The 18,914-nt window shown below is 56.8% G+C and overlaps 1 protein-coding gene across 3 annotated transcripts in view; it reads left to right on the top strand.

Moving 5' to 3' along the window:
- The window catches only part of PCDH1 (protocadherin 1), a 52,966-nt gene extending 34,450 nt beyond the window's left edge, over positions 1-18,516 (top strand). For 2 of the 3 annotated variants that reach the window (XM_033072817.2, XM_033072816.2), the window contains exon 5: positions 17,603-18,516. In XM_033072817.2, the coding sequence (XP_032928708.1) occupies positions 17,603-17,988 (386 nt within the window). In that variant the 3' untranslated portion in view covers positions 17,989-18,516. Of the gene's footprint in view, positions 1-15,705; positions 15,749-17,602 lie in introns of all 3 variants that reach the window. The other variant, XM_033072818.1, reaches the window with a different exon arrangement.
- Positions 18,517-18,914: the final 398 nt, after the last annotated feature.

Below are 18,914 nucleotides of genomic sequence, written 5' to 3'. Positions count from 1 at the left end.
TGGGAAGCTCCTTCTCTTGGAGCATATCTAGGTCCCCATGGCTCTGTGTGTGCTTGATGCATTCAAGATTGGATTTTGGGAATTTTCTTCTGGTCCTTGCCACCCTAGGCTGGGCTGGAATCTCTTCCATTCCCTCTTGCTCTCTGTGGCGAGCTGGTGGAAATCCGTGAACGCCCTCCGGCTTGTGTTGTGTCCTTCACATTCCTCCTGCCCTGAATTTACTGGGTGGAGAAAATTCGATCATTTTTCCTGATCTTTATTGCTGTTTCCCCTCTGGAAGCCCTCCCCAGGATGCTGCTGTCTGTGCATGGTGAGTGCACAGCTCGGGGAGGTGACCCTGCCCTCCCTGTGCCGATTTTCTGGGTAAGCCTGCAGAGACCCCAGGCCTGGGAAACAGGCTGGGAGCTGCTGACCCCAAACTCACCCCGCTCCTTGGAGCCACTCCTAGGCTCGGTCAGCTCCATGGCAAACTTCCCTGAAGGGAATCAGCTACAAACAAATGGGAATATGGAAGTTTTCAGCTAGGAACTATAAATGAGATCGTCGAGGGAAGGCGACTTCTGCTGTCCCAGGGAAGGGACGATTTCCCATCTCCCGACAAGGGAGGCCAAAGTGTGTCATGGAACTCCTCCAGTCCAAGGCAGGAACGTTTTCCATCACCCTGGGAAAGGGTTCTCACCTGGCAGAACACGACCCCAGAGACATTAAAACAGGGAACCCAACCCACACAGGATTTGGCATTTTCCTTTTCCCTGGCAATGGTTGCAAATTCCGATGCAAATGCCCATGCAAATGGTCATGCACAGCTATTCTTATCTCTGGGCCAAATCTCAACATCCCTTCTTTGGTAGAAAGTCGATTTTCCAAAAATAGATTACGTCAGCCTCCAACTATTCGTGGCTTCATCTTGAGTCTGTTAAACCCTGTTCCAGGAAGAGTTTTCCAAATTAGATCCTCGATGGGAATGGGAGGGTGGGGCCCTTCTTTGCTTGTCCCACTTGTTCCTCTCCAGTGAGGACATTTCCTCGGAGTGAGGGTTGGGTGAAGCTGCTTCAGGCGCTTCTTTTGTGATCCCCAGCCCATTTTAAAACACACACTTGAACTTGGAACTCGCTGCCATTCCTTTGGACAGGTAGGGGACAGCCAGGAATGGGAATGATGATTCAAATCATAAAATCTGTGTGTTTTGGGAGCTGAACAGGCAGGTCTCTCCTGTCCCTCTTGGTTGGCTCACCCTGTCCCTGTGCCCTCCAGCTATCCCAGCTCCGTGCTCAACTGGACAGGGCAGTGACCAGGCTGAGGTTTTGCTGGGTCACATTTTTTGGCTGCTGTTGCTCTTCAGACGGAGCAGTTTTTCCCACCCTGCCTGCTCCGTGGCTCCACAAAGAGCTGAACTTGCAGGAAGCCAGGATTCTGCGGGAGGCAGGGATTCTGAGCATGGCATTCAGCTTTAGAACACGTCTAAACCAGAAAAAGCCACTGAGTGTAAAAGCAACAGACAGGCAGGATCCCTCAGCAGCCCCAGACTATTTGTTGTTTTCAAAGACCTGCTTCCTTAGAAAGCTCCTTTTGAAGTAATTTGACGTGCCATTTCCAGCTCCTGTGTGATCTACCGCAGCTATTCCCCCTTTATCTGCCTCCCAAGGCTCAGGAATGTCTCCACAAACCCGCCTGGCAGTGCCTCTGCCCGTGCGAGGGACCTGCATTAGTGGGGGATTTAAACCTGATGCCAGAGGAGCTTATAAAGTTCCCATTTGAGCTTCTCGTGGACTCCACAGCACAGTTTCCTTCCCGTCAAAATAGCAGGTGGCTGAGTTTGAGGGATGGCTCAGGTGTGGATTCCTCCCGTGGAAAATCCCTCTCGCCGGCAGGAGATAGAGGATGAGGGATTCATCCCTGTCCCTGGTGCAATCAATGGGAGCTTTGCTGTTGAGACAGGTCAGGTGTCAGTCTCAGTTGTTGGCTCTTCCCCGGGATTTGATCCTTTGTGCTCTCACCATTAGAGAATCTCTCTTCCTGTCTCCTTCCCACGGGCTCTCATCCATCCTGATTTGAAGTCCCCTCCGTTAAGTGGCTGGAACGCCGGCGCTCCGCTTCCCCGGCGGAGAGGACACTCCATAAATCTCCCATTAGTCATGGATGTGGCCAGCCATCCCAGGGATAGGCTGCTGTGCCTCAGAGGTTATCAAACCGTGGCAGTCCCCGCGTTTGCCTCTCCTTTCCCCGAGCTCAGCTCCCTGCCAGCATCCAGGGCTCATTTCCCGGCAGCTGAGGCGGCCACGCTTTGCTCAGGGGCACAACAGTGGTGCTCAGTCCGTGTTCACTGGCCAGTGTGGCCAGAGCTGGGCTCCCTTTCCAGCACCTCTGAGTAGGACTAGAGGCTTCCAACAGGCAGGAATGGGGGAATTTATGTGTTGGTGGCCGGAAGGCTCTGTTTTCCCAGGAGGGACATGCGGGGACGTTGTCTGTGTGTGCAGTGGGATGGAGAGGGGTTCCCAAATGATTCCTGTGGGACATTTCAGCCTGAATCCTCATGGAAAAGGAGGGCTGAACCTCACTGCAGGCAGCATGGAACCTGCCAGGGTGTCCTGGACACAGAGTTCTACCTGGATGCTCCTTCCAGGGCTGTGTCCCTAAAAACAAACATCCAGACCTCATTCCTGGGCTTGGGGGACAGGAACAGGGAAGGATCCCCACAAAGTGCTCTGTTCCAGGGCTGTGTCCCTAAAAACAAACACCCAGACCTCATTCCTGGGCTTGGGGGACAGGAACAGGGAAGGATCCCCCCAAAGTGCTCTGTCCAGGGCTCTTGTCTGAGGGAGCTCACATCAGAATGAGCTGGATGATGAGGGCTCTGCTTTGGTGGCTCTTGGACATGCTTGGATTTACACTTGGCACCTTTGCTCCAGCACGAGGCTGGGGTTGTCGGGCTAAAATACCATCATTTTTCCAAGGATTTGGGGTAGACTGGCAGGGATGCTGTGGATCAGGAATAAATCAGCTCAGACCCATGGGGGAAAGCCGTGACTCTCCTGTAGCCTGTGTTTTGTACTGCTCAGATATAAAATGTTGTTCCAGGGGTGAGCCCTCCGGACAAGGAGCACGGGAGAGGCTGGGGAAGGGATGCAGGGTTCCTGGGAACAGCAGCTCTCCAGCAGCTGTGTGTGTCTGGGTTAGTACAGCCTGCCTGGACATGAGGAGGCAGCAGGAAAAGGAGGAGGGGGTCAGGATGTGATCCCTGCTCAGGGATGTCGGAATGGCTGTCATGTTGTTTTATCGCTGCCGAGGAAAGAGAAAATGGAGCAGGGAATGCAAAATGACAGAGAGTGAGGAGATGTGATATTTGCCTGATGTATTTTGCTGGTAATTAGTGTAATGCCAATTAGACAGAAGTAATCTTTTTTTTTTTTCCCTTCTTCAGCTGTATAAATTATTGCCAGCTCAAACCGAGATATTAAACTCGGAGTGATGTGGAGATCTCTGCTCCTTGAGGATCTCTAGATGAAATTACCCAGACAACAGGGATCTTGACAAAAGTAAGGCTGACTCTATCCAGAAAGAAAACGAATCAAAGCCAGAGGAATTTTTGTATTCCACGTCTGGCGTCTTGCTGCTTATTAGCCACACAGGAAGGGGCCCCCACAGAGATGCAGCAGCATCAGTAAGAAAAGGCAAATATCTCGCCTTTCCTGCAAACAATGCCACTTGCAGGCTATTGTTCCCGTATCAGCTTCCCTGAGGAGCAGAACCCGAGCCCTTCCCGTGCTCGGGCTGCAGGCAAACCCTGCCCAAATTCCATTTGTCATTCCCCCAGCCCTGTTTTCTCCCACACCGGGACAGCAGCGCCGGGGATGTTTTGCCTCCGGGTCCCTTGGGATGTGGAGCTCTTTAATGATGATGTACGGCTTCCTTCAAAGGGTCAATTGGTGGTCTGGACCTCTCCAATCGCGGATCCCCGGCGCTCCCTACCTGGGCGCTGCTTTGCTCCGTGGTGCACACGGATTTTCCCTCGCACGAGGAGCAGACCCGCTCTTGCCGTCTCCTCCCTTTGGAAAAATAACCGCGAAAAACGATGCCCTTGGGCCGATTCGGGGAATTTTCATCCATCTCTGTCGGACCGTGAAATCCAAATCTTCTCGTGATCATCCTGGTGCTGCGCTCTGGGCAAATCCCCTTTGCCAACCTGCCTCTGTCGCGGCGGGGGGATGATGCATCCCGCCTGGATTTTGGGATTTTGTAATCCTCGCTGCCTCTTTAAAGCGTGTTTTATTCATGGCAGCCTTTAGGACTGCCTCTGGCGGGCCTCCCTCGAGTGGTGCAAACTTTATTGCGTGTCTCTTGTAAACTGCAGCACCCAGGGGTAGCTGGAGTTTGATATTCCCGACCGGAAGCGATTATCAATCTTTTCCCCACAAGGGCTTCTTGCTGCCATCCTTAAAACAAACACAGGGCACAGCAAAATTCATCAGGATAGGGTTTTTTTCCCATCACCAGGCTGCCCCATTCCTAAACTTCCCCATATGCCGTGTTTGCTCCTTCAGCTGGATGCTTTGGTGCTGATCTCTCCCTGTTTTCCGTGAGAGGGGGATTTCTCCCCAGTCCTGGCAGATCCTTTCAGTGCTTGGTGGGCAATCACAGCAGGAGTGTAAACGCTCCGATTCCAGCCCCGGGGTTGATTCTTTGGGGTGAATTTTGCCTGCTCCTGCCACGTGCCAGCTGCAAAACCTGTCCCCGTGGTGCTCCCACTGCAGATTTTCAGCCTCGCAGTCTGTGGGCGTCAGAGGCGTCAATAAGGAGCGTTTTCAGCTGCTCTGTGGCACGGCTGCACTGCAGAGAAAGGGGCTGAGCAGTCCAGGGGTTTCAGGCTCTGGATCTCAGAGCAATCAGTCCCGTATGATGTGGGATCATTCCCACAAAGTTCCTGGAGTGTATCCCTGCTCTAACGCTGCCAGGACTGGTGTGTGCTGGATTTCAGGTGGGTTTGGTTCCCCAGGGCTGGGTTTGGGATCCAGAGCTCCATCATGGACTGACATTTCCCCCTCACCCTGCATTTAGTGCCCGTCCCTTGATCCTTCTCACAGCCACCAAAAATTCCGGCAGGGATCTGCCTCTTGCCCCTCGGGGTCTGCAGGACAGCTCAGGCAGGCTCAGGACAGGCTGGGACGGCACGAGGCTGGAACTTTCCTCGGAAGCAGCCCAGGAAAGACCCGTGGCAAGGAAACAAAGCATCCGCATGCAAATCCATCCTGTCATTTCCTCTCCCGCTTTCCTTGGGGTTTGGCTTGACTCCCTTCCAAGGGCTCTTCCTTCTCCCTGCTCTGCTTCCCTCCGAGTGGTCTGGGTTGCCTTTGTTTGCAGATCCCCTCCTCGAGACGAGCCCTTTTCATAAACTTGTGATTTCTTTTGTCACTTAAACACCTCCCGGACTTCAAAGGCCGGGAACAGCACTTGGCTCTGTGGCTCCCGGCCCCCCTGCTCCAACGATTTCCCTCCATCCATTGTCCTGCCGGGGAAGGATTATTAAATTGTTGATGGAGCCGAACAATGGTTCTGTTCAAAGGCAGACATGCGAACGCCACTTCTTTTCTCCTTGACACAAGAGCTTTAATACCCGGGAACAATGAGAGGCAGCCACCAAGGAGCAAACACTGGAGAGGGCTCACAAAGCCAGGCTGGTATTCCCAAATCCCAGTGCACATGAACTGCTGCTCCTTGGAGTGCTGGAGGTGAGGTGAGAGGACTGGCCTTGCCGAAAATTTATTAGAAATAATCCATATATTGCCCATTAATACTGACTTGGGTGATTAGGATGTGAGCAGGGGGTGGGAGAGGACCACCCTTGGCAGAGAATCACGGAATTGAGGTTGGAAAAAACCTCTGAGCTCATCGAGTCCAACCACTCCCCCAGCACTGCCAAGTCCACCACTAACCCCTGTCCCCAAGTGCCACCTCCACATGGCTTTGAAGTCCCTCCGGGGTGACTGGACAGCTCTGACCATCCTTCTGGGAAGAGTTTGTCCCTGATGTCCAACTTGAACCCCTCCTGGAGCAACCCCAGGCCACTCACCCTGTCCTGATGTCCCCTGGCTGCCCCCTCCTGTCCTGGGGAGTTGTGCAGAGCCCCCAAGTGTCCCCTGAGCCTCCTTTTCTCCACCTGAGCCCCTTCCCCAGCCCCTCCCCGGGCTGGTGCTGCCATTCCCAGCCAGGGCTGCTCCCGTGGCTCCATTATGAGCACACACATTCAGCTCCAGCCGGGCTGGAGCAGCTCTGGGAGCTGCAGTGAGGATCCTTCCCTGCTCTGCGCAGCCTCAGGCTCTGACATTTTGTGTTGTACAGGCTCTGTTCCGATCGCTTATCGCCTCAGCTGCTTCCCAGCACCACAGCTTCAATTTTCCATGCTGGGTTTCCCTCAGGTTGATTTCTTTTTCTGTTTTTTCCTAAGTTTGAGCAGAGCTGTTCCAGCTGGTTTTGGAGAACAAGCCGTGCTGTCTCAGCCCTGCTAACAAAATGATGATGAAAATTTCCTTTCAAGATCCATTAGCTTAACCACGCTTTGGGAGGGAGGTGTGGAATCTGGCATGGGAGCTGCCAGCAGAGGCTGGGGGCTGTTTGTCCCAAAATGTGCCCTGAATGTGCTGCAGAACACATCCCTGGGGAGCTGTGCCCACACTGCCCTGTGTGGCCTCCAGACAACAGCATGCCCAGGGTTTATCCATGGGGGAATGTGTGGATATGGATTCCAACTGCCACAGAGGAGGTTGAGATTGGATATTAGGAAAAAAATCTTTCCCTGTGAGGGTGGTGAGACCCTGAGGTTGTCCAGAGAAGCTGTGGCTGCTCCTGGAACCCTGGAAGTGTCCAAGGTCAGGTAGGAGAGGGCTTGGAGCAGCCTGGGATCATGGAAGGTGTCCCGATGAGCTTTGAGGTTCCTTCCAACCCACATTATTCTGTGATTCCATGATCCTGTGATCTGTGTTCACCTTTGGAGACCAGCAAGGGTTTGCTCTATTGCTTCATGGACATCCATCCTGTGTTCCTTAATTTCTTGATTCCCATCCATCCACGTCTTGGTGGCTCCCTCCTGGACATTTCCCAGAGCTGTGATCCCCAGGTTTTGGGATGCTGGGCGCCAGGATTGTCCTTTTCCTCTGGGAGGGTTGAGCATGGCTGACTCTGCTCTGGGACTTGGGGTCAGGGTGCACCTGAGGGTGCCTTGCTGGGACCCCAGGGGTGCCCAGGTGGGCAAGGAGGCCATGGGCACCTGGCCTGGATCTCAACCAGTGTGACAGCAGGAACAGGGCAGGGCCTGTCCCTGGGGGACCTCGAGGGCTGTGTCCAGCTCTGGCCCCTCAGGAGGGGCTGGAGTGTGTCCAGGGCGGGGAATGGAGCTGGGAAGGGGCTGGAGAATCCCCGAGGGAGCTGGGAAGGGGCTGGAGAATTCCTGAGGGAGCTGGGAGGGCTCAGCCTGGAGAAAAGGAGGCTCAGGGGGCCCTTGTGACTCCCTGCCAGGAGGGGACACCGCGGGGATTTGGGATCTGCTCCAGGAACAGGGACAGGAGGAGAGGGAACGGCCTCAGGAGAGCTCAGGGTGGATTTTAGGGAAAATTTCCCCATGGAAAGGGTGCTCAGGGATTGGAAGTGCCCAGGGAGGGTTGGATCCCCATCCTGGAGTGTCCAAGGAATGCCTGGAGGTGGCACTGAGTGCTCTGGGTGGGGACAAGGTGGGGATGGGGCACAGCTTGGGCTCAAGGATCCTGGAGGTCTTCCCCAACCTCAGTGGTGCTGGGATTCTGTGGGAGAGCTGCTCTGGCGAGATGGAGCCAACCTGAGGTGCCTCCCACCAGGGCTCATTCCCAGGCTGTACCATGGCCCAGCTGGAGCAGAGCTGTCCCCACATCCCCCGCCGTGGCTCAGGGGTGCCACACTGGGGTCCCTCACTGCCCTCCCAGCCCCCAGCCAGCACAAAGGGACTCTTCCTTTATCTCCTCCCCACTTTGATTGTCCTTCCAGGGGTCTGTTCCCTCCCTTCTGCTGCTCTTCCTGGCAGAGCTGCCTCAAGCTCCAGTGCCCTCCGTGATGAGCTGCTGGCAGCCAGGGAAGCAGGGCTGCAGCTTTAATTAAATGATAAGGGCAGAGCCCCGGAAGTGGGGAGATAAGTGCACTGGTGTCTGCCACCACACTTGCCCAGGCTCTTTCTAATTAGCTTTGAGAAGCTCTGGACAGGCAGATTAACCCCTGCAGGTGCTGGATGCAGCAGGAGGAGGGCCCAGGGTGTGGTGCCATGGTTTGGGTGGGATGGGGCTGCAGGGGACCCTCTGTGCTCCCCCCAGCCAGAGCAGAGGGGACAGGTCAGGGACGATCAGACCTGGCTTTTCACAAGGTGAAGCTCCAGGATTATGTGCTCAGGTTCCTCCTGGGAGAAAGATTTGCTGTTGTGACATCTCCCTGCTGGGCTGGGGGACTGTCCCCAACCCCACAGGGCACAATCCTGCCACAGCTCCCTCTGGAGCCATGACCAGTGATGCTCTGAGAGCTGGGGACACGGGGTAAGAGGAGCACTGTGTGTCACCAACCCCTGCCAACATGGACTGGCAGCTCCCCAGGGCCTGGTGCCACCAGGGCCACCACCCTGGGCTCGGGGCACTGTGTCACCAGGTCAGTGGGTGGTCAGAGTGGCACTGGTGACTCGGCTCCTGGTGGCCCAGCCCCTTGTGGCCACACTGGCTGGCAGCACAGAGTACCCAGAGTGTCCCCAGGGAGTTCTGGGGTGGCCATTCCTGTGTCCCCAAGGTGGCCATTCCTGTGTCCCCAGTGTGGCCATTCCTGTGTCCTCAAGGGGTCTGGGGTGGTCATTCCTGTGTCCCCAAAGTGGCCATTCCTGTGTCCCCGGTGAGCTCAGCCTGGAGGAGGGGACAGCCCACCCCCAAAGACCCCCAGGGGCAGGATCCCTGCATCCATCAGCCGAGGCAGGCGGGAATGCAGGCAGGAGCAATCGCGGAGGAATTTGGGCAGCAGGAATGCGCATCCAAGGCATGCATGAGCTGGCAGCCCCCGGGGATGGCAGGTGCTGCCCGCTCCCCTGGGATTTACAGATTTACATAACCATCATTAGCCCGTGCCCCAGCCAGGACAGCCCTGGGCTCCCACCTGTCCCAGCTCCTGAGGCAGGGAAGGAAGGAGGGCAGCTCCATTGCCCGAAATTCCACGTTTTTAGGATTTCTGTGAGCTCCTAAAGGAATCTCGGGTGTTGTTGCTCACCTGGATGCTGCAGGGGCGAGGGTTTGGTTATTCCGTGGGTTTGTTTGGACTCCCCAACCTTCGTGGATTGTGGAATGTCTCTCGTCTGTAGGACAGCCAGAGGAAAATGCTGGGATATTAATGGATTCAGGATTTCATTCTGGAGCTGGATGGGGTTGTTTTATGCAGTGTGAATGAGGAGGATTGCCCAGCAATGCTCATTCCTTGCCTTTGCTTTTGGCTGCTGCGAGTTTTAGCTGCAAGGAGCCGATTTTTCACAGAGGGCACGTGCCAGATACCAAATATTTTGAGAAGTGCCAGTGAAATGTGCCCAGATATTTTATTTCCAGAAGGAGGAGAGAAAATTGCTGCTTTTCCTCATTAGGAGAGCAACACCTCCCACCCTCCAGCCTCTTTTTAGAGGAGGAATTTTCTGTCATCTCTTGACCCTTTCCTTGTACCTTCCCCAGTTTCTGCAGCCGCTGGGGCAAAGTCTCACTGGCCAAGCAGCTTCTTCCCTGTTCAATCTCCCAGGTGGTTCTGTCCTCTCCCTGGAAGCCCCAAAGGGACCCCAGGGGAAGTATTTCCCACCAGAGTGTGACCCCAGTCTGCATCACAAAGCTCTTTCAGGAGGAGAATTAAGGCAGCCTGGACAATCCTAATTTTGGCATTTCCTAACCTTTGAACCTTGTAATCCTATTAAGGTGCTTCTTAACATAATTATTCAGCAGTTTAATGTAATAATTCTGCTTTTTATAGTCCAGTGAAGGTTGAAACCCTTCTGTGCCAGGTTAGGAGATCATGGGGATGGCACCAAAAGCTGTTCTAGGGGGTTGAATTTGTTTTGCTGGGTATCACAGGGAAGCTGTGGAGTGATGGGGATTTTGGGAGCCCTCAGAGTGTGGCTGAGCCCTGCAGGGACAGGCTCGGTGTCAGGGAACATCCATCTGGGTGCTCTGCCTGCTGTTGCTGTGGCGATGTGGCCGCTGTCACACAGTGCCCGCGGTGTGACTGCAGCAGGGAGGTGGCTCCGGCACTCGGGGAAAAAACAGATCCCCTGGGAGAGGGGAAAAGGGGAAACAGATCCCCTGAGAGTGGGGAAAAGGAAGAATAGATCCCCTGGGAGTGGGGAAAAGGGAAAACAGATCCCCTGGGAGTCGGGAAAAGGGAAAACAGATCCCCTGGGAATGGGGAAAAGGGAGAACAGATCCCTTGAGAGTGGGGAAAAGGGGAAACAGATCCCCAGGGAGTGGGGAAAAGGTAAACAGATCCCCTGGGAGTGGGGAAAAGGAAGAATAGATCCCCTGGGAGTGGGGAAAAGGGAAAACAGATCCCCTGGGAGCCAGAAAGGAAGAACAGATCCCCTGGGAGCCAAGCAAAGCTCCCCAGCCCCCAGTTCTGAGCCTGCTGGGTGCATTTGCCCACATCCATTCCTGAGATGGGTTCCCCTCGTTTGCAGCTCTGGGATCTGCCCCAGGGGCTGGGGGCTGCTCCGTGCTTCCCTTCAGGGCCAGCTCTCCGTGCTGCTCGGAGCTGCTGCTGCTCAGGGGCTGGAGGGGAGATGCTGGGTGTGAGTTCCATCTCCTGGCTCCGGAGCCCAAAAACCCGTCCGTGCGCTGGCAGCATCCTGCGGAGCTCCGGGGATGCTCGGGAGGAGCGGATGTTGCTCCTTCTTGCCCCGGGAGCTGGAGGTGTGGCTCGGAGACGCAGTCGCCTCCTCGGTGGGCAGTGCCGGGTCGGGCTCCGATACCGGGAGCCATCTGGAGCGAGGGTGGGAAGTTTGGGAAACCAGCTGGCTGGGTGTTGTAGTGCTAGAATTGGTCCCGCAGCCGTCTGGCTGGGTGTTGTAGTGCTAGGAATGGTCCTGCAAGCCGTCTGCACGGGGAGGGGGTGAGGGAGGGAAAGCTGGGGCTGGGAAAAGCTGGGGCTGGGAACAGCTGGGGCTGGGAACAGCTGGGGCTGCGAAGAGCTGGGGCTGGGAAAAGCTGGGGCTGCGGGGAGCTCCGTGCTGGGCTCGCAGCTCCCGAGCTTTCCGTGCCCGCCGCTCCCTGGAGCAGCGCTGTGGGGCCGGGCAGCCCCCAGCAGCTCCAGCAGGGATATTAACGAGTTCAGGGCTTGTCCACCTGCGAATTTGGGCCAGAAATGGGTGAGGAGCTGTGGGACGGATCCTGCGTTCAAAGGGGATCCTGGGGAATCAGCCGTCAGGATTGTCCTGCTCTGCTCGGGGCTGGGGCAGCCTCACCTTGAGCTCTGGGACAGTTTTTGGTTTCCACAACACCAGAGAGACCCAAAGCTGCTCCAGAGTGTCCAGAGGAGGGGCCGGGGCTGGGGAAGGCTCTGCAGGGCCCCCGAGGAGCGGCTGAGGGCCCTGGGCTGGTTCAGCTGCAGCTCAGGAGCTGAGGGCACAGCTCAGGGAAGGAGGGAACGGCTCCAGGGGTTGGGATGCAGAGCAGGGAAAGGTTCTTCCCTCCCCTAGAGGTGCTGGGCTCTGCCCAGGCTCCCCAGGGAATGGGCACGGCCCCGAGGCTGCTCCAGGGATGGACAGGGGGATTGCTGGGGGGTCTGGGCAGGGCCAGGAGCTGCATCCATGATCCCTGTGGGTCCCTCCTAGCTCAGGACATTCCATGATTCCCTGCTGGGATAATGCACTGGCTGTGCCCCCCTCATTTGAGGACTGAAGGGGGATTTTGCCTCTGAGCCTTGTGAGGGAGATCCTGGCTCCAGAGCCACCTGCAGCACAGCTCCCCTCTCCCAACAGCCCTGGCAAGGGGAAAACGTGTTGGGAATGAGCCAAAGAGCTCCTGTTCCCTGCAGGAAGATCCTGCTGGGATGGGATGGGATGGGATGGGATGGGATGGGATGGGACGGGACGGGACGGGACGGGACGGGACAGGACAGGACAGGACAGGACAGGACAGGACAGGACAGGATAGGAATAGGATAGGATAGGATAGGATAGGATAGGATAGGATAGGATAGGATAGGATAGGATAGGATAGGATAGGATAGGATAGGATAGGATAGGATAGGATAGGATAGGATAGGATAGGATGAAATAGGAATGGAATAGGAATGGGGCTAGCCAGTGTAAGAACACGGGATGCTGGGCTGCACAATCCCAGCTGTTCCTCAGGCTGTGTGAGCAGGGAGGGGAGCAGCAGCACTGGTGCCTGGAGGAAGCAGCTCGGCAGGGAAGTGCTATCTGGAGGGAGCAGCGCTGTAAAACATGGCACCTGAAGGAAAGGGCTCCAGTGCAGCAGCACTGCCTGCAGGGAAGGCAGCAGCGGGGGGAGGCAGCACCTGGAGTGGCAGCAGCACAGAACATGGCACCTGCAGGACGTGCCACCATGGGGGACCCTACCTGGAGGCAGCAGCGCCGTGGGGGACAGAGCTTCCTGGGAATGGCGCTGTGGGAAATGGCACCTGGAGGGAGCAGCGCCGTGGGAGAGCTGTGCCTTCAGCAGTGCGCCGTGGGGGACACTCCTGTGGGGGACACACTGTGAGGGACACACCTGTGGGGGATACACCTGTGGGGGACACACCTGTGGGGGATACACCTGTGGGGGACACACTGTGGGGGACACTCCTGTGGGGGATACACCTGTGGGGGATACACCTGTGGGGGACACTCCTGTGGGGGACACGCCTGTGGGGGACACTCCTGTAGGGGACACTGTGGAGAGTGGCGCTGCGGGACAGTGGCTCCTGTGGAGAATGGTGGCACGGCAGGATGGGGCCTGGCAGCAGCAGGATTGCCTGGAATGGTTCCATGGTGCAGGAGAACAGCACCAGGAATGGTGGAATAGGGAACAGTGCCCACTGCCAAGAGCTGTGGAGCACGAAGGGAGAACTGGTTGCACAGGGAGGGGGACAGTGCTGCTGGGGGGTGATGTCACGGGAGGCCACCACCCTCAGGGACATCCCAGAGGGCTCTGCAGAGCCCTGAGGGCTTGCAGTGGGAGAAGGGGCATTTCCAGGTGGCCAAGCTGCCTCTCCTGGGAGCACTGCCCTGGATGAGGAGAGATCTTTGGGATTTTTGGTGTAATGTGGGCCCTGCTCTGTCCCTCTGTCCCCAGGGCCAGCACAGCTCAGGGCTTTGGGGCTCTGCTTTTGGGGCAGCTGCCTGGAATGAGTTCACCCCAGGGAGGGGAGGAGGCTCTTTCTGATCCCAGCTTTGGGAAAGCATCTGGTTTTCCTCCCAGCTGCTCTCCCCACACTCCTGTTCCCCTTTTCCCCACACTGACGAGCCTCTCCAATCCCTCCTGGCATTCTGTGCTTCCCTCCTCCCTTTTCCTGAGCTTCTCTGCATCCTCTGCCGTGCTCTGCTCTGTCACAGCCCCACTGCCTCCCCTCCCTGAGCTGCTCCAGCACATCCCCTCCCTTCCAAGACTTCTGTGCTGCATCATCCAGCCCTGCTCTCCCTGCACTGACGCAAGTGGAAGACACAGGAAGACCAAACCAGGCTGGGGATGTTGCAGAAGGTGGCATAAAAAACTCGCTCAGGGCTGGCTCAGCCTCTGCTTGGAGCTCCCAGGCTTGCAGAGGGCCAGGGAACCTCTGCCTGTCTCCTGGAAATGCTGCTGGCTGAGGCTGCTGCTTTTGTCTTGTTCCTAAAGAGCCCCAGAATCCCTCAGAAAGGTTTTGAGGGAGCCCTTTGTTGGGATGAGCTCCTGCCCTGGATGGGGAGAAAGGGAGACAGGAATAATCATCAGCAGCAGCACCAGCTCGTGCCTCTTCCCAAAGGAGCCAACCTGGCATCTATGAGAGCGTCCTGGTGTAAAACCCCCAAAAAACCAAAGGGATCCTAACTTTTCCTGCCCTGGATTCATTCCTAAGGAGGGGAGCACCTCGAGACAGCTGACAAGGGGACACCAGAGAAGGGCAAATCTGCAGGAAGGGGTGATGAGAGGGTTGTGAATGCCCAAGCAATCACTTCCCTGCCTGGGAAGCACAGTTTGGTGGCCTGGAATAACCAGGATGGGCCAAAGCTCAGGAAAGCAGGGCAGCTGCAGAAGGCTTTACTTGGCGTGGTCAGGATACCAGATACCAGAGAGGGTGTGGCTGTCCTCTTCATCCCTGGGAATGCTGTCACGTTCCAGGGCTTCAGAGGCACAAAAGTGCATTTTGGGTGGAGGAGGGATCTGAAATCCTGAGTATCCTTTGTGCACCCACTTTGTGGACCTGCTTCCTCACCACCCCACAGAATTGGGGGAAAATTGGGCAAAATTCCTGTCCAAGAGGGATTTGTGCTTGTCTGGTGGCACATGGGAGTTCCTGAGCCACCAGCATGTGGTGGGAATTAGGCCATGGGGTCGTGTTTTCCCTCAGTCCCAGCTATTCAGGAATTCTACTCTGCCCCGTTCCGGGCTCATGGCACCGAATCCGCTCCTCAGCAGCTCCACAAGCAAGGGGACAATGCTGGAAAAAGCCTTCAGTGCCAGGAGCAGACAATGGGAAAAAGCAGAATAAAAGACCCTGAACACAACGTTCCTGCTTGATCCTGCCATTCCCAAGCTGCTGCTGGCACAAGGAAATCTCCGTAGCTTTGTTCCCTGCAGAGGTGGATTTTATTTCAGTCCTGCCAGTCCCTTCTGTGGGCTCAGCAAAGCTCCTTCTGCCCCAGGAAGAGGGGATGGCTCCCATCCACTCCCCTGGGAGCACAGAGCACCAGGGCCTTTCTGGAAGAGGAAAGGATGTCCAGGAGGAAAGCTGGTGAGGAAAGGATGGTGATAATTCCTCTTGGAGAGGAGTGAAAGACGACAGAACACACCTCAAAGTGACCAAGCCATTGCATGGCCACCATCCTGTGGATCCTGAAAGGAAATCCCGATGGATCCTCTGGGATTCAGATTCAGGGATGAAAAGGGAGCTGTTGTGCCTCTGGTTTTGTATCTCACATGGGAGAGAGAATGGAGGCAGTTCCCCAGGAAAGGAGGCAGCTGGTGCACGGCCAGCCCCAAGGACGTGCCCTGCCAAGCCGTGCTCTTGTGCTGCCACCGCCACTGCCGTGTCCCCTGTGCTGCTTTTGTGCTACTGCTGCTTTTTGTCCCCGCGGTGCCAGCATGGCTGTCCCCCGCGTGCGGTGCGCAGGGCGGAGCATCCTCTGGGATGTATCCATGTGTGTATGTGTATCCATGTGTGTATCCCTGTCCATGTGTGTATCCATGGGATGTATCCAGGTGTGTGTGTGCACAGCCCCAGCCCCTCCGCCCTCCTGTCACCACCCTGGTGGCTTCGTCCCCGTGTGAGTCCCGCCAGGGCCGCTGGGCTGCAGGCAGGAGCAGGATAAAGCTGGAGCATGGAGAAAGGGAGGAGGAGCAGCGGTGGCCCAGCGGCCTCCAGGAGGCTGGAGCAGGGCCAGGAGGAGCGGGGAGCAGGGGGACAGGGGGTGGCAGAGGCTGAAGGGGGTGTGGAGGCCGGGGCTGTGCACTGATGTGACGCTGTCGTCCTTTTTCTGCCCCTCATCAGAGTCCCCTGAGCGGAGCAGGCTGTGAAGGGGGGCTGCCAGCAGGTATGTCCGTGTGGCTCCCACCAGGATATCCCAGCTTCCAGGGGGAGCTTCCCGTGGGCACCAGGGATGGAATGTGGGCACAGCCCCCAGGGGGAAACTGGACTGCCTTTGGGGACGGTTTTGGGGCAAGATGTGCTCACACAATGGTTGGCTGCTGGTTTCGCCCCTTCATCCATGCTGGTGTTGAGCATTCCCAGCATTGTCTGGAGCCTTCTCCTGCATCCTGTGTGTGAAAGCTGTGCCAGGGTGACTCGGCTGTGTGACAGTCCCAAACTGGTGGCAGGAGGGCAGGAACCTCGCCATGGTTCTCTGGTTTGCCTCTTCCCAGGGTTCAGGGAGCGCCCGTGGCTCTGCCCTGCTTTTGGGATGAGGGAACTGTAGGAATTGTGTTCAGGGGGTGCCCCACATGTCTCAGGTGCCCAGAGCTCCTTAGCACCTCCCTCCATCAGTTTGTCGGTGCAGAGAGCTCCATAGCAGTGGAGAGGATTTTTGGGAACCATGGGGACATCTGGAAATCTGAACAGCCTCAAGGTGATGAGCGGCCCCAGCATCAGCACCAGGCTGGATCTGCTGGTGGCAGCAGGCAGTGACGTGTCCAGGGGCACTCTGTGGTGTCCCAAATTGGGGCGGGGATCAAGGAATGGCTCGTGGCTGGGATGGCTCTGGGAGAGACACTCAGCTCTGCATGGAAGTGCCAAATTCCAGCCTCAGAAGCCTGGTGACAGGTGCTGCATGTGCCAAGGACAACTGGCCAAGGCCCAGGGACACCCGAGATGGCTGGTGTGTGAGGACACCAGTCCGTGGACTGGTGTAACTGGTGCTCAGTGTCCTGGCCGTGCCAGGAGCGGGGAGCTGTGGTGCCCTCGGATGCTGGGCTGCCTCAAGGGCAGGGGCTTGGCACACAGGGCATCCCTGGCATCTCCAGCCTCTCTCAAGGTGGGCATGGCTTTGCCTCCGTGTTCTCAGGGATTCCAGGCTCCACAGCAGACCAGGATTTACTTCTGGCTGGACTTGTGGCTCCTGCTGAGGGAGGCTGGAACATGGCCTGGAATGCCAGGTGGGAATAGGGCAGGGATGCCCGAGGATGCTACCCAGGACACATGGCTGTGCCTCGGGGCTGAGTCCAGGACACTTCTGTCTCTGCACAGTGAAGCCATGGATGGTTCCCAGTGGGAATTCCTGGAGCTTAGCAGGTTCTAGGCAGTGCCTAAACTTCTGGGATGACAATCCTGGTGTGGCAGCATGTGTCCTGCTGAGAAAATCCAAACTGTGGAGCCTCTCTGTGCAATCCTGGTCTCCAAAGGGGCTTGGGCAGCTCTACCCTGTGCTCTGCCTCCTGTTTGTGGGTTTGGGTTTCCCTCCCAGCTCTGCCTTGGTCTCTGGCTGTCCATGGGTCTTGATCCCTGGGTGTCTGTGGGTCCAGCTCCCAGGTTCTGGGAACACTCCCAAGACCCTGCAGGCCATGGTGAGGAGAGAAATTCTGTGGAACAAGGGAATCTGGGAATGCCCGGAGCTCAAAATGGCTGCCCTGCACTGAGGGGAAAGACAGGCCCAGAACCCACGGTGAGGGGGAAAATGGGCCCAGAACTTGTGGTGAGGGAAAGAATGGGCCCAGAGCCTGTGGTGAGGGGATAAATGGGCCCAGAGCCTGTGGTGAGGGGCAATTCCAGGAAAAAGTAGGGAGCTGGGAATGGTGGGACTGCTCCTGAGACCTTGCAGGCCACGGTGAGGGGAAAAACGTTTGGACGAGGGGAGTGCAGCTCCCTGCCAGCATGGGTAGGATGGAGATGTCCGGTCCCTGCTGCCCATCCCCATGTCCTGAGGGGTAACGCCGCTGTCCCTTGTTCCCCGCAGATCTCCGGCCTCTGCCCGATGTAGCCATGACTGGGACCTGCACCCGGGAGTGCACAGAGTTCGGCCACTCCGACACCTGCTGGATGCCCGGCCAGTCCTCCCCCAGCCGCAGGCCCAAGAACGCCCTCAAACTCTCCACTTTTGTGCCTTACCAAGACAGAGGGAGTCAAGAGCAAGTCGGGAACGGCAGCCCCAGACTGTCGGAAGAACGCAGCACCAAAATGGCCAACCTCCGCCTGCTCCCCACGTACAGTGCCTTCTCCAATAGTAGCCATGAGCCCTGCAAGGACTCTCCCATGGAGGAAATTCCTCTCACCCAGACCTCGGACTTCCAGCCAGCCACCACCCCCTCGGCGCAGACCACCAAGAGGGAGATCTACCTGTGAGGCTGGGCGTGAGGGGCAGGGAGCAGAGGCCAGAGGAACATTTTCCACTTGGATGCTTTATGGCCCCGCTTCTCCAGGCAGGGGGCTCTGCGAGGAGCAGGGCAGGGCGAGGCAGGGATGAGAGGAGCGCCTTTTGAACCCCGTGTTGCCCTGGGGCTGGGGGTGGGTGGACGGGGAGGATGGAAAGCATCCCGACCCCGATTGCCGAGCATCCCGAACTGCTGCTGGGGAGGGCTGGGCAGGCTCCTGGTGCGGAGGGCACGGAGAAGGGAGAGAAGGGCTTACGTACCAAAGGTCCACGCAGAGCTGGTGGAGTTCCTGGGGCATAGGACGAGGGGTGTCCCCGAGCACGGGGGGAGCCAGCTGCCTGTCTCTTTGCTGTAGACTCCTGTAAATACGAATCTTATAGGAATGACATTCAAGTCCTGCCTGATCGCAACTTTTTATTGTCCTTGAAACGAAAAAAAAAAAAAAAGACGTTTAAAGAGAAAGCAAAACAAAAAGCAATGAAAAAAAAAAACAGACACAAAAAAACAAAAAACAAAAAAAAGAAAAAAAAAAAAAAAAAAATAAAAAAAATAACAAACCACAGGGAGCAAGTTCCAGCTTTGAATGGTTCCTGCGTGGAAGAGCCCCTGGGAGCGCAGCGTCCGGCCCGCACTCATGTTCTATATTGTAAATAGAGATGTGATCAGTCCCTGAAACAGCAGCTGGGGAGCTGGAGGAGAGGGGCAGCATCCTGGCCGGACTGTAGGGACTTTGCTGTTTGTTCAGCATGGATCTCTTTCTGAACGTTGTCACTGTGCCCACAAGCTGCAGGGTCCCTAGGGACTGCCCGGTGCCATAGGTGGGGGCTGCTTTGGGGGTGTGTGGGGGTCTCTGGTGGTGGCCCTGCGCCTGGCGGGTGGAGGAGGGGTGGGGAAGCC

This window comes from Catharus ustulatus, chromosome 15, assembly GCF_009819885.2.
Source record: "Catharus ustulatus isolate bCatUst1 chromosome 15, bCatUst1.pri.v2, whole genome shotgun sequence".
NCBI classification, from domain to species: Eukaryota; Metazoa; Chordata; class Aves; order Passeriformes; family Turdidae; genus Catharus; species Catharus ustulatus.
This window is presented reverse-complemented; position numbering and strand designations above follow the sequence as displayed.